This window comes from Pyxicephalus adspersus, chromosome 5 (assembly GCF_032062135.1).
Source record: "Pyxicephalus adspersus chromosome 5, UCB_Pads_2.0, whole genome shotgun sequence".
Lineage (NCBI taxonomy): Eukaryota > Metazoa > Chordata > Amphibia > Anura > Pyxicephalidae > Pyxicephalus > Pyxicephalus adspersus.
Genome location: NC_092862.1, coordinates 98,295,237 through 98,309,873, shown reverse-complemented (window position 1 = coordinate 98,309,873; position 14,637 = coordinate 98,295,237). Strand labels below are relative to the sequence as shown.

At 37.5% G+C, this 14,637-nt stretch overlaps 1 protein-coding gene across 1 annotated transcript in view; it reads right to left on the bottom strand.

Annotated features, from left to right (window-relative positions):
• VOPP1 (VOPP1 WW domain binding protein) overlaps positions 1–12,635 on the bottom strand; it is a 61,073-nt gene extending 48,438 nt beyond the window's left edge. Inside the window, exon 1 of the mRNA XM_072412246.1 lies at positions 12,151–12,635. Within this exon, the coding sequence (XP_072268347.1) occupies positions 12,151–12,201 (51 nt within the window). The 5' untranslated portion in view covers positions 12,202–12,635. The remainder of the gene's footprint in view (positions 1–12,150) is intronic.
• Between the last annotated feature and the right edge of the window lie 2,002 nt (positions 12,636–14,637).

Here is a 14,637-nt window from a genome sequence, read left to right as displayed (position 1 = left end):
TTTGGAGCTAATGCAGGTAGCTGACAGTATCGTACTTCCCCTTGTGACAGTACTTGTGCTTTGAGTACTTTCACGTGGAGGAATGAATTTGGTATCCCGTATCATTAGAGCAAAAGTCTCCAATGGAGTAGGATTGGTGAGTATACCTTGGCTAGTATACACTGCCACAACGTCTCCTTTGGTGGCTTGGTAGACCCCAGAGCCTAGGTGGCAATGGAATACCATGAAGAAGGATGACCTAACAACACTAAATAAAAGTTTAATATATAGTATGCTAAGTCAAGTTTAATATTGTATGCAGAGATTTTGCTAGATATTAGAAAATCCCAGGGTAACTGTACATTGTACAATGTACAACTGTACATGGTATGCTTTTTTCATGAACAAAGCCTTTTCTTCACTTTTGTCAACCTATCTTTTCAGCCAAGTAGGTGGGAAGTGCGTGTTTGTGATTTAGCAACCAATTGTTCTGGGAACAGATCTCCACTTTTATGGAAAACTTGAACCCCTGGAATTACACATCCCCACATAACTTATAGCTATTTAAAACTAACACATGAAGTATTGTGTGTGCCTTGTATTAACACCTATCCACTGCATATCTCACTGCAACTCCTGGTTATCCAGGAACAAAAGTAATTGCATTTGCCTATTTTTAGGGTTAGCGTTCTCTGTAGAACCCTGAACTGTAAAGGTTTTTTGGTTCAGAGTACAAAATGGCTAGCTAGCTGTAGGATACTATCTAACTTGCTTTCTCCTGACCTCCCACATTGGGTGTAGGTTCCAGGCCAGGTCTCCATGGGCCCTTCCACTTTTACCTCCAATTTTTCTTTAATTCACTATGTCTTTAGCTTTAAGTGTACAGGTAGTCCCCGAGTTAGGAACATCCAATATATGGACAACTGCTAGATACGAATGGGGCTTCCCTACTGCTCCTGTGCAGGCTGGAGGGTTAATGGATGGGAGGAGGGCAATTTGCATGCCTTGCAGAAGAAGTCTTTTGCTAAAAACAGCTGAGGAATGCAGAAGTGTGACTAATCTGCAACAGAATTATCTATATACCTTACTTGAAGTTAGTATAGTTGTAGTGAAGCTTCACAAACTGATATTTGCCTATACATCTTGGTAAAGACAAGTTAACATTAAGTGAATAATGATAATAAATTGATTTGTGTTATAATCAGTTAATAATGTTTTTTTTTCTGTTTACATAGAATGTAATATGTGCCTATGTTTGTGTGCTTTTAACCAAGCACTAACTTGTAGTTCTGAATGAAAAGCAAACCAAAAAAACCTAAGTTGATGCAAAAATGCTGGCATAGAGAGAACAGAAAAGCATCTTATTGATCAGGTGGATTTCTGCCAAGAGACAATACAAAGCCAGGGAATAGCCTATCTGGAAATTGGAAGAAGATGTTAATTTGTAATTGAAAGAAGAAAGCTTTTACGTTCCAAAAGAGCTGACTTTCCTAAAATGTCCAATGTGGGTATATCTATCAAGCTACATATAAATACGTATCAATATATAAGGACTGCTTTACTGTTGCCTAGACTGCAGCGATGAGTTTACTTTTTGAATATTATTTTACATTTCTTTTATTAACACTGATCAACTGCACATCAAAAGAATAAGTTTTCTAAATAAAGGTAGTCCTGAGTTAAGGTCATCCTACATATGGACAACTCCTAGAAACAAATGGGCTTCCCTGCTCGCTTCTGTGCAGGACAGAGGCTTGATGGTGGGAGAGAGGCGGTTTGCATGCCTTGCAAAAGAAATCTTTTGCAAAACACAGCTGAGGTTGTGGGTGATCTTAAGAGCTGAGCTGATCTGTAACATCTTGTAACTCTTTATTGACCAAGACAAACTCTGCAGTTGTTTCCTTTTGCATATCAAAGCACAGATTGTTCCAAAAGTTAATGAATGTCTAGGTTCCATAAAGTTTTTTTTTGTTTTTGTTTTTTTGCTTTGTGATTAACTCAAAGTGAGGATTTTATACAGTAACTGACACCACCTTGCCTAATAATATGTTGAGAAACAAACATCTGTCCTAATTGCATTTATTACAAAAATGTACCTGTTCCAACTTACAAATTTAACTTAAGAACAAACCTACAGCCCCTATCTTGTATGTAACCCGGGGACTACCTGTAATAAAGGACACTATTAAAAACTTGAAAGGGCTAGTTGTAAATAACGATATCTTATCTGTCCTACCATTCACCAATTTTGTCACTAACTGTTTTGCCCTGTTAAAGAGCTAACATGGCTAAGGAGTCTTCAGCATCTGGCACACTTCTAGGATTGTCAGATGCCTGGTCTCCTATATCACTGTTATATATTATTTTGATGAATGGGGTAAGGAGATCTATCCACATAATACAGAGGAGGACCAGGCAGTTCTAACAATGTTGAATGCTAAAAAATCTTTGGTCACTGTAATTCTGCAAAAAAAAAGTTTCCCCTACCAGAAAGGTAAAATTAAATCTTTTACAGGGTAGTTATTCTAACAACATGGATGCTTTAAAAGCATAAACTAGCATACCCTACCCACTCAGTACATCTCAAAGATACCAGTCCTTCACATTCTGTGCAACTCAATGTAAGCTGTTGACCTACAAATCCTAATCATAATGTGTAAAAGGTATTCCCAAACCAGACATGTTAAGATCGTAATAGCTTACTTAATTGAGAACTCTCAATTTCTTTTTTTTAAATAGAAAGTATTCATATATTCTCCTGAAGCATGATTAGTGATATACCTTTGTTTAGTCTCTGTGAAATCCTAAGCCTTAGATTTTCCACTTCTTGCATGTGGACTTTCTGATATTTTACAGACAGGAAGTGAGACTATATGAAAAAGACACAAATTAACCAAAAGAGTGTTTAAGTGCTCAGATGCCAGACTAAAACATCTATATAATCTTCCTTATTCACTTTTATGCTAAATAGGGACAATGTCCCCTATATAATAGTGTTACTTTGCATTCAGAAATGCTAGGTTAGTGGCTCCCATTGGCATCAATCTGAAAGCTTAAAGAAGAGAGAAGAAAATGTATTTCAATGTCTTCTTTGCATAAAAATACCAGATCTAATCTAGTTCAAGAAACCAATAATATATAAACAGTCCTGTTCCTTTAGTTTGATGGCAAGAAGTGAGATATAGTTATTCTGGTAAATAAAAGGGTGAAACCAAGGGTATTGGATATTTGTTTATTATAACTTGTATATCATTTTCTAACATTAATATCTGCAAGTACTGATTTTATATGATATGGATAAATTGTAAACAGACTTCTGCACTATTATATTTCAAGATTTTGCAATGTCTCTTTTATCTAATACTTTATTTGGCAAATTTTCAAGTCATTGCCAGACTGTAGCTTCTTCACACAATGTGCCCTTGCTTGACATGGCTGTACTTAATTCTTATTTCATAGATTTATAGCACCTTTCATGTTTGATATCCTTTCCTGCCAAAGTCACTTACTCTGGCCTTCAAAGTTGCATCTAGTTGTTTTTCAATATAAAATTCTCTCTACCAATTACAAATTTATCTAAAATAAAAAAGCCTTCTGTCATGTAATGTAAGCATTACATCTTTTGTAATTTCCATAGATGAAGTTTAATAACATGCATAACACAGTAATATTTGGGTTCCGTTTTTCCCCAGGATCTTTTTGGTTTCACAAAATTTCATAATGTATATGAACAAAGACCCAAAAGAAGAATCCACTCTTTCAACCAGTAAAGTATATCTGGTTTAAATATGCTCATTAACCATAAAATCCCACATTGGCACATTGACACCGCCATTGCTTCTTCCTGAATGTACAAATGACAGTAGACACATCTTCACCTGTGGGCAGTAGTGGTGCACTTTTCTGCACAGTGGGATAAAGGCTTTGGGGCAGAGGAGACAGGGGTTCACATCAGCAGAACTGAGCTAAAAAAATAAGGATTTTCTATGTTATAGAGAACATAAAGACGTGCCTATTCAGTATCCTAAAAAAATACATTTTGTCCTTAAATACTACCAAAGCACTTTCTGGTATAAGAATGTGCCTGGGCACCTCTGTGCCAGCAGACCTATAGTTGTTTATTAGTGAAAACCGCTGCCTCTGACTTGTAGCATAAAGAGAGGTGGAGTAAGGTTTGGCAAAGTCACTACTGAGCGGCTCATTATTCCCCTAATATAAGGAAGAAAAGCCCTGTCTCTCCGAAGATGGCCACCTCCACAGAGAGACACTACAAGGCATTGGGAAAAGAGTCATGGGAAAAGATATGCTGCTAGATGACTATAGGTAAAACTGCAGACGGGTGATTTGCCCTTCACCTGCCTTTTTTTCTTCCATAGCTCACTTCTTTTTCAATAAAGTGGGTTTGCTGTAAATGAGGAATTCAGAACATAAATCAAACTTTTTTTTTCAATTTTCAGTAGGAAATGATTACAACCTTGGTTAGGGTTTTACTGCTGTTGATGTCTTGACTAAGTAGATTAACAATCTCTATTGATCCTGGTGACCACTGTTAAACAAATGTTAAATAATATTGAAAATAAAATTGACCCAAAACCAATCTTGTATCCTTTTGGTGATACAACTGAACCCTTAAAGTACTGGACAATGCCCCCTGCCCCCCCCTCCCCACTACCCTCCTTTCTGTTTATATCCCTATACAGCCCCCCCCCCCCCCCCCCTTTTTACTTCTCCTCTCCTTTTTCTCTCTTTCTTTTCTCTCTTTTCCTATACTCTTTAATATAAAATCAGCGACCAATGAAACCTAATGGTAGATTGCTTACTGGTATAACGGAAATGTTTTTATGTACGTATACAATTTGTTTCTCTTTTCCATTTATCATTACATGGCATGCTATATGTTCTCTCAAGTTGCTAGATATGACTATTTCTGTAAAATTGTATGCCTTTTTACGCTTTTATTTGCTTTTGCCATCTGTATACACTGGTTTGAGTTCTGTAATTGTCTGTTTTTATTGGTTGCTAATAAAAAATAAATAAAAAAAAAAAAGTACTGGACAATGGAATGGGGTCAGTTTAGCTTAATACAACGCCTGGCTGAAAAAGTCACGCACTTTGTTGTTGGATCATCTTCATCTTTAACTATACCATGTGATATCATTTCGATATGCTTATAAAATGTCACAACATTTATTTCTGTCCAAGCTGCATTCATTTATTGCTAAAACTTTGTATTGACAATGGGAAGACCACTACGTAAAGTGTTCTTCAGCATGTCCCAAAGATTTTCATTAGGACAGGTCTGGACTCCAGAGTAGCCGATCCATGTTTGAAAATGAGGTCTCATTCTCCATGAACCAAACTTTCAATATTTGAGCTTAATGAATCTTGCCATTGAAATTAGCCTGTGCCACCAGGGAAGAAAAAATACATTGACAGACTACCCGGTTATTCAGGTAGTCAGCTAACCTCACTGTTTGGCCACATAATATTACTAAACCTGACCAACTGGAGCAACCCCAGATCATAACACTTCCCTTTTTTTTTTTGTCTGGGCAGTGTATATGTGTTATTTTTTGCTACAGTGCATTATCTGCCATTTCCTTTATAACAGGGTTGAAAATGCAGCCGTTTGAGGTGGAGAATAAGAGGATTAGAAAAAACACAGATTCTTTAGAAAGGCTTGTAACGGTTACATAACTATTTAATGCAGCAATAATGATTACACAACTATGTGACGTGAATAAAAGCTTCCTGATAAAAGTATCATGAGATAAATTAATAAACACAATTACAATAATTGTGAATAATTGTGTACTAAGGGTACCTTGACTTTAAAAGCATGAGAGTGTTTGAGTACTTCTATATGGGTCATAGATGTCTGAGTGGACTTTTTCTATCCTTAAAACCACTGCAGATGGTTCTTTATCCTGTATAATACAAAAGATGGTGCACATTTGACCTGCAGTATCGCCTTTGTTATTTCACAGCTTACTTTCTCATTCTCAGCTGACAAACACCAAACCAAGTAACGTGCTGATATACAATTGATGTTCTGACAAATCAACATTTAGTTTAAAATATAATTATGTGCTGGTTCTTCTATTCCAGAAGACTGGATTCACATTGTTACATGTGTGTTGTAGTATGTGTACGTGTTGTAGTACATAGATGTGACGCACACAGTAGGTGTGATTGGGCCCACCTAGTTTACCTTTTTTTTCACATTAAAGTATATAGATGTGAGTCAACCAAAGAAAATAATGATCTTCATGCTGCAAAAAAAATTACGTTGTGCTGCAAGAAAAAGGGTCGAATGTGAAAAGGCCCTTTTTCTCCTATTGTTATATTATGTTGGCTTTTTTTACCTATTAATATAATTTGTATATTTGTACATGCAAAATTCTGTTTGCTTCTTCATGGTGTTGTGGTATTCATAGAAAGGGAAATTTAGGTTCCACTTTAAAAAATCTGTGACCAAGCAGGGCATTCTTGCAGAAAGCGACAGGTGATGTTCTTTCTGCAAAAAACATATTTACCTGCCTGATTGATCTCCTTATCTGTCAAAGTTGTTGAGCTGCTGAGACTGAATGAACAAACAAAATAGCTGAAGATGGAAACAAGGAGGAAGATGGCAGTTTAATGGAATTGGGACAGGGCAGTGTTAGTTCCACTTTACAGTAAAATGTAGTTTTGGATAAAGTAGGCAAAGGTTAGAACTACTGTCTATTTTTTGTTGTGTGTTTCCCAGTTGGGGAGATTTTCTGCCTTTAGAGGAGGGCATAACCAACATTTTGAGTTATATTCAGAGCAATAGGTGAAGGACAAATTTCCAGCGGGGACATCAGTTCTAAGGACAACTTTCTGGGATAAAAAAACATTTTGTTTGTTTTGAAGAAATTTCCTCTTATTTCCTGCTGCTTGTTTAGGGCAGGCTAAAAGAGAAATCCTAGCGGATGCAGACCCCGAAAGATAACCTGACAGGTATATACTGTAGATAAAAATACTTACTCTATATTAAAAAATGCATTTATGGCTGGACATGCTTTAAATCAAACCTAGAAACCAGAATCTCTTTCAAGTTTTTTTATTAGGAAGATCTCCTCCTATCTTGCTGTAGTTCCTAGCAGGCATACAAAACAATAAACCATTTTTGTAATACAGTGGGGAAGGAATGATATTACTGTCCATTGAGTTTTAGGGGAGTTTTCTGCTTATTTCCCTGTAGACTTGTTACTTTGACAGCAGTGAGTGAAATCTTCCCAGCAAAGACACAAGCAATAAAAACCTGACATAAAAAATGTTAGTCCTGTTTTATCAATGCCGGGTTAACTGTTTTGGGAAGATACTTTGCACAACATAAGTTGGCGTTTAAGACAGCTGCATCAAAAGCTAGTTACATTTTTTTAAATGAAGTTTTCTGCTGGGGGCCGCATGAGCCATTGAGGTTCTTGACAGCTACCACCACCCACTGTGATGGTAATGTACAGAGCTGCAGCTTTTCAATTTAATCCTTATATATCACCACTTCTAAAGCACTGAAAGAACATCATGTCCTAGCTGTCCAAGATGCAGGAACAGTAATACTGACTGTACATGAGTGTCATTGGTTACCGAAACAGCAAAAGACAGCATGCAACAGGTGCTGTGCATCCAAATGAACCCAAATCTCTTACTTGCTTAGTGATATTGTCTACACTTCAAAAGCCAACTCCCCATGTTATAATAAACTGGCAGGGCAAAATGTGTTTTTAAAATTACCCCCTTCCTTCGCCCACTCATTCACTTATACCTTACCACTGTCCCCCTTCCTTTTATATTTGATCTCAGCAACAATACCCAGCACTTACAGGTATGAGGTATGTAATCTGTAATGGGTAAACCTGGTTGATCCAGCAAACCCTGGAACTGATCTAGTCCAGGATTGAAAGCATTTGGCAAAAAAAAAGTATTTATTAAAATCCATTACAGGTTTGTTGGATTACCCAGGTTCTCATGTGATGGTCTATCCTATTCAGCCTTGGAGAGCTTTAATACATTAAGCCCTATGTGTGATGTTTCAGAGTGTAAAAAAACCAATGGCTGACCCGGGCAACTTTGACAAGAAGATCAGTAAGGCAGCCTCTGTAATCTTTTTAAAATCTTCTTTAATCAAATAAATTATCAGAACTATTTGATTTCTAACTTTCACTTGTATACCATGAACTGTCTGTTCAATTAGTAGATCTACCCCAAATATGTAATGTGTCATTTGGCTTTGAGTGTTTGACATGACATGGTCTACCAAAGAACGACAATGCATACTTTATCAGTGTCACTGCTTGGTTCTTTAGGGAGAATTAACTCATCAGTTCAGACTGCTCTGCATATTAATATCTCACAAGAAAGAGATATGAAGAATACTCAAGAAAAAAATGAACAAACATGCTTTATAGCTTTTTTTTGGAATATATGTTATCAAAAGTAGGCAAATAGTCTGTGGACAGGGTGTGTTTGGGTAATCCCTGGTCAGTCATTCCTACTTTAGGTTTTTCCCATACTGTATCACACAGCTATTACATAAGTATTGGTTATAGTATCAGCAAGACGCAAGAAACGCAAGTTAGAGTGGGAAGAAATATAAAAGAAACCCTGAAATGATTCATGAAAAGGTTTAATTCCTAGCTTTCTAACCGGTGGTAGGTCAAACCTTATCTTTACTGAAGAGAACCAGGTGCCACCGGTATCCCAATATTTGGGTTAGGTTTGCTATCTAACAATCCAAAAGCATGGTGCAGCTCACACAATGGTCGATACCAATCATTAGATCTGGTGCTGGCCAAAAAGGCACATCCAACTCCCCAAAATATTCACTTAGGAAAGTGAAGAAGCCACTCTTTACTCTACTCTACTATGTCTGTATCCCAAAAGGATTTATTAGATTTTCAAAGGATTTTGACTGTTATGATCAAACCTAAGGTGGGGTAAAATGTTTCAGAGAACTCTGAAGATGTGATGCAATCTTATGGTGTGATTTTTTTTTGAGATATATCAATGTTTATACAACAATGTTTAAGATAAAATTTCTTCACTTTGGAGTGCGGCTTCTTCACTTTCCTAATTGTTTTTGATACCTGGTCCCCCAACGAATGATGCAATGCAAGCCAGGTATACCTCACTAGCCCTGTTGTGTTGTAGTGGGTTAAAGGAGCAGCCAAGATATCCAACACATGCAATTGTGCGTGTGTTAGACACCTCGACAGGGAAATTTTTGCTTACATCCAGTTGAAAAAGTACCTAAATAATGTTCTATAAAAAAGTATGTCAAATAATATAACTATAATATTCAACGAGTGTTCAGAAAGCATTCCAACAGACTGGAAACTATGGAAAGCTTTGGTACCTGATGAGATATGTCCTATTTATTAGTAGAACAACTGCTCAGCAAATCACAATTTACATACAAAGTCAGATGATACATTAATATTCAAAAACTAATCAGAAGATATTACAACAAACTGGGAACTTCTGAAAGCTTTGGTACCTGATAACACTTGCCAAATACGGTTAGGAACACCAGGTATTGGTATGTTATTATTACACAGTATTTATATAGCTCCATCATATTACGAAGTGCTGTAAAAAGTCCATAGTCGTGTCACTAACTGTCCCTCAAAGGAGCTCAAAATCTAATGTCTCTACCATGGTCATATGTCATTTATACAGACTAAGGTCAATTTTTTTGGGGGGAAGCCAAATATCCTCACTGCATGTTTTTGTGATGTGGGAGGAAACCCACGAAGACACAGAGGGAACCTGCAAACTCCATGCAGATAGTGGCCTGGCCGAGATTTAAACCTGGGACCCAGCACTGCAAGGCCAGAGTGCTAACCTCTGAGCCACCGTGCTGTGATGGTACAACTCCGATGATAAAACAGTACCTGGCATTTGGTGACCATTCAGCTTATGGCATGCTTCCTCCCATACCCATGTTGTATAAGAACATATACAACAAAGACATGTTCAATAGTTTTTTCTATAGATAATTAATAAAATAAACTTCCTTATCATAAAGTACTCATAAACAGAATAAATTACTATACAGACATTCCAGTAAACATCCAAAAATGTCATGAATAACACAAATATTATCTCTATATGTTCAACTAATAAAATAACGTAATTTAGCTATAACATTGCTTATAATATTGTTGGAATTTTTTTATCCAACAAAGTCAGTGCTTCCCTAATAAAGTAGTAAGAACATACATCAACAGAAGAATGGGATATTTGTGGCTCCAAGAGGTCCTACCTAATCCACATGTGAATGTAACCATACACACACTTTTCTTGGCACATTATAAGGTTCTACAGAAATGTTGCTTTAGGCACATAGAAGCATAAAGCTATAGGTTTATTATTAAAAACAGAGTAAGAAAATAAAAACTAATCTGGAAGAATTAAAAAAAAATCACAAACTGCATGTGGTTATTCCCACCCAGCATGTCATAGCTGTCGGAGTGGGAGCAGACACAAACACAGCATGGCTTCCACTTATTCCCAATAATCTTATAGACAGGCGGACACAGACAACAAATTATTCTAGTGATCTGCTTTAAGACATCAGCCAATTTACATGTTAGCTGCACTCCTAGCTTCAACAACATAATAATTAAGAGATCTGAACAGCTCATCCATCAGAAATCCAGAAAGCTATAGACCAGAGATCTTTTATTATTGTAAAAAGTATATCACATAATAACAAAAACAATGGCTGGTGAAGAATGTCTCATGGAACACAACCGGTGTACGTGTATGTTGAATATCATTGTTCTTTTGTTAGAACAGTGGAGACACAAAACAACTGGTACTGTCACACAATTATATTCTGGTACTCGGGTTTGGAGTCACAGCTGTAATCTCATTTCCTAATTCACATACACAGCTGACATATTAGGGTTGATTTATTAGAAAAAAGCATGTAAGAATTAAGCAACTGTCACCTTGGCAACCAATCAGCTTCATTGATTTGGTGTAAATTAGATGATAAATACTTGTTAGAAGGTTGCTATGGGCAACAGCCGTTTTATTATTTATCAACCTTTGTTCTTTTTAAGGGTGTTCATTATTTGTAGCAGAAACATTTCTGCAACCATTTTCTCTCAATAGACCTAACCCTAATTCTCAGGCATAATACCCCATCTGTAGGTCCCCCCATTCTTTATCAACCAGCCAGATTGGACTTTTCTGTCCAGGTTGGTTAATTTGTTTTCCAACATGAGAAAATAACAGCAGCTATGCGCTTCGCTTTACTTTCTGACCTTATTTATGTCCAATACAGCAGTATATTTATCGTGACAACAACAATATTTATAATTAGGACAATCCCAAGACTCAAACACATGGCATACATTACAAACACAAGGATATAATCATGTGAGGGTTATTGCCTTGAAAAGTAAAGGAAGTGGTAAGGTTTGAATGCAATAAAACCAAGAGAGGAAACCGGTCTGTTAGAACCAAATATGACTTGAAAAGCCACAAACTGAAATCTGACACAGTCTGTGCAAGAGAACAATGGACCTCTATCTGCTACACCAGTCAGGGAACCACAGGAAATACAGTAACTACAGGCCCATCATTTCATATTCTGTAACATCCAGACATCATCTACTTTTTTGTGTCTTCAATTGTTTTCTACTGTAAACATAACATCATGGTGGGGAGATCAAAGTGCAGACAGCTGCACATCAGGAAACTTCCTTTAGGTTACATCTGTCACTCCACCTTCTGTCTGCTCAGAAATCAGAATTCTAAAAAGGCTTTTATCACACTGATCTATAGATTTCATTTGGAAAAGTATAATATCCACCATTTACAGTAATTCTGCAGCTTCATCTGAAATAGTTCTTGCAGCAGTTATGGGTCTACTGTACAAGCATGATCTAAGAACATGGAGGAAGTACAGAACATCAGATCCATAAGTTCTCGAAATTAGTTGATTTCATTATAATGATCCCATCAGCAACAAAAGACTAAATCATCATCTATGGAATAGTGAGCTGGAACAATATAGAGAATTTAGTCTAACAAAGGATGGAAGACATATTTCTAGCGATCTACACAATGGGAAGAAGGGATAGAAGCCCCATTCTATAGTCACATTTCCATTCCATGACCTGGGAAATCACTTACCTCCAGCAGCAGTGACAACAAGAAGAATCCAGCACACTGCAAACTCTTCATTTCTCAGGGTGTCAAGCACTTCTAACCTGTGATTAGCCCTTATTCATGCAGCATCAATATCCTCAGCAGATAGAGCTCCAGAAATAATATAAAAAATAGCTTTGCAATCCCCAAGAATCACTAGCCAGCCTTATACTTCTTGTGTTCCATCTGTGAACTCACATGCTGGATATCAGATAATTAGAACGATCAATAAACAGCAGAGTAAATCAGATCGATGCTGGGACTCCTTTTTTTGCTGGTTATAAGCTCATCTTCATCAGATGACAGGTCTGGGGGTGTAGCAGCTCTTCCCTGGGTCACTGTATGGGCAGATGGTGTGCAGGGGGCTGGCAGGGAAGGGGTTAAAACAGGCGACAGAATAGGGAGCAGCACCCTGTCATCCTAACCTGTGTCCCCCATGGAAATGATATTGCAAAGATGGAAACTGAGAGACTGAGGATCACAAAGTGAGGAGGGGATTATGATGAGATGGAGGAGGAGGAGGGGAGTGCCAAGCCTCCTTCTCTGTTGTGTGATCTCTTGTAGCAGCTACAACCTTATTATATATATATACAGATCTTTCATTTCACTCATCTGACATATGCTAATGAAATATAATGTTCAGCTGGGGCTGGGTGGATAAGGACTGCAGAGCATTGCACCTCATTTTGTTCCCTGTTTAAAGGGATCCTCTATGGGAACAAATAGGGGAGCTGCCATTGCTGATTTGGTTTCTGGGCTGTCATCCTCATTCTGGCATCAAGTTATTGGACAAGGATATAGGAAAATAAAACTGTCAGACCTCACTGGCTGCATTCTTGTTCCTGATCACTGATATAGTAGTCAGGAAAGGCAAGATCAGGACAAAAACCCTTTAACAGGGTTCATATGTTTCTACACTCACAGGTTCTCTTTATGAATTATTAGTACTGTGTATATGGGTTAGAGCTAAATTTGTGCAAAATGTGCAGGTGTACAAGAGGCTAAAGCTTTGAATAGATGCTTGATATGTACCAGCCAGAAAATAGTTTCAGGTAATGGGTTTAAAATGATGGTAGTACAGACATGCTGCTTGGGTTCTGTTCAATTTTAAGGAGGATAAGCAGGAGGCTTCCTATTGCAAAAAAATGCTATAGGTCTTGTTTGTGTTGGTCGTTTGGTGATACAGTACAATGGTTTGTAAAAGGACATCATGAGACGCCAACAGTGACACTATATCTTCACCCAAGATTATCACAAATAATATTATTATTTATAATAATAATAAACAGGAGTTATATAGCGCCAACATATTACACAGCACTGTACATTCATAGTCTTTGGTGACAAATACCCTGCTTCTGTACAGATTCTAAAACTATGTACACGTTATGTATACATTAGATGATTGGCAACTGAGACAAATGGTCATAGCCATCTCAGGTAAAAATCTAAGATGTGCGCAGTGGTCCTCCAGAGCAGATTGATGAACAACTAAGAACAAATCAGAATCAACCACTGCTCACTCTTAAGCTGCGTACACACTTGCAATTTTTGTCGTTGGAAAGGATCTTTCACGATCCTTTCCAACGACAAGGGACTGCACGATACATGAACGGTGCTGTACATACAGCACCGTTCATGCTCTATGGAGAGGGGAGGGGGAGAGCGACGGAGCGGCACCCTGCTGCGCGCTCTCCCCCTTCCCTTTCATTAGGATCGGTCGTCGTCCATCGTCCGTGGATCCGGCAGGTTGGTCGTTCGGACGATGGACGACACCGACTGTACACATGGCAGATTTTCGCCCGATATTTGGCCGATGCCGATTATCGGGCGATAAAAATCTGCCGTGTGTACGTAGCTTAATGGTGTAGAGCACAGCGGGGTGCCACTTGTTCATTCTCCTCCCTCCCCTCTCTATAAAACAAACAGTGTATACAGTGCTTATTTGTTTATCTGTTACTGGAACCAATAAGAAAACATTGTTTCCAGCTAAAATCATCTGACATTCAACTGATGTCTGTACATGGTTTAAACTAGCGGTTGCCAACTAGTGGTCCACAGAAAAATTTGGACATTATTTGCAAATTATTAGAAATAAAACAAAAATAATATTCTAATAAATTCTTGCACTAAATTCACAAACTGTACTAGAGACGGAAAAACAAGGGAGGCACAGCCTTGTTTCGACCATTACAACAGTCATCCCGATCTGCGAATACAGATTCTCATCCAATTGTTTTATTTTATTTATGTCTCGGATGCTCTTTTAGGTAAGTCTCACCTTAACTGTGTATTTTCTTTAACTGTTCTATTTGATGGCATCTAATGGTTCGACTTTCATAGTTATTTCTCCTTTGGTCTTAAATTCGAATGAAATAAACCCATTATGAGTGAGAAAAAGCAAACAAATATTTTGTTTTTCGTTAGTAATACCAAAGATAATGCAACTAGTGATATTAGTAACAATAGTAA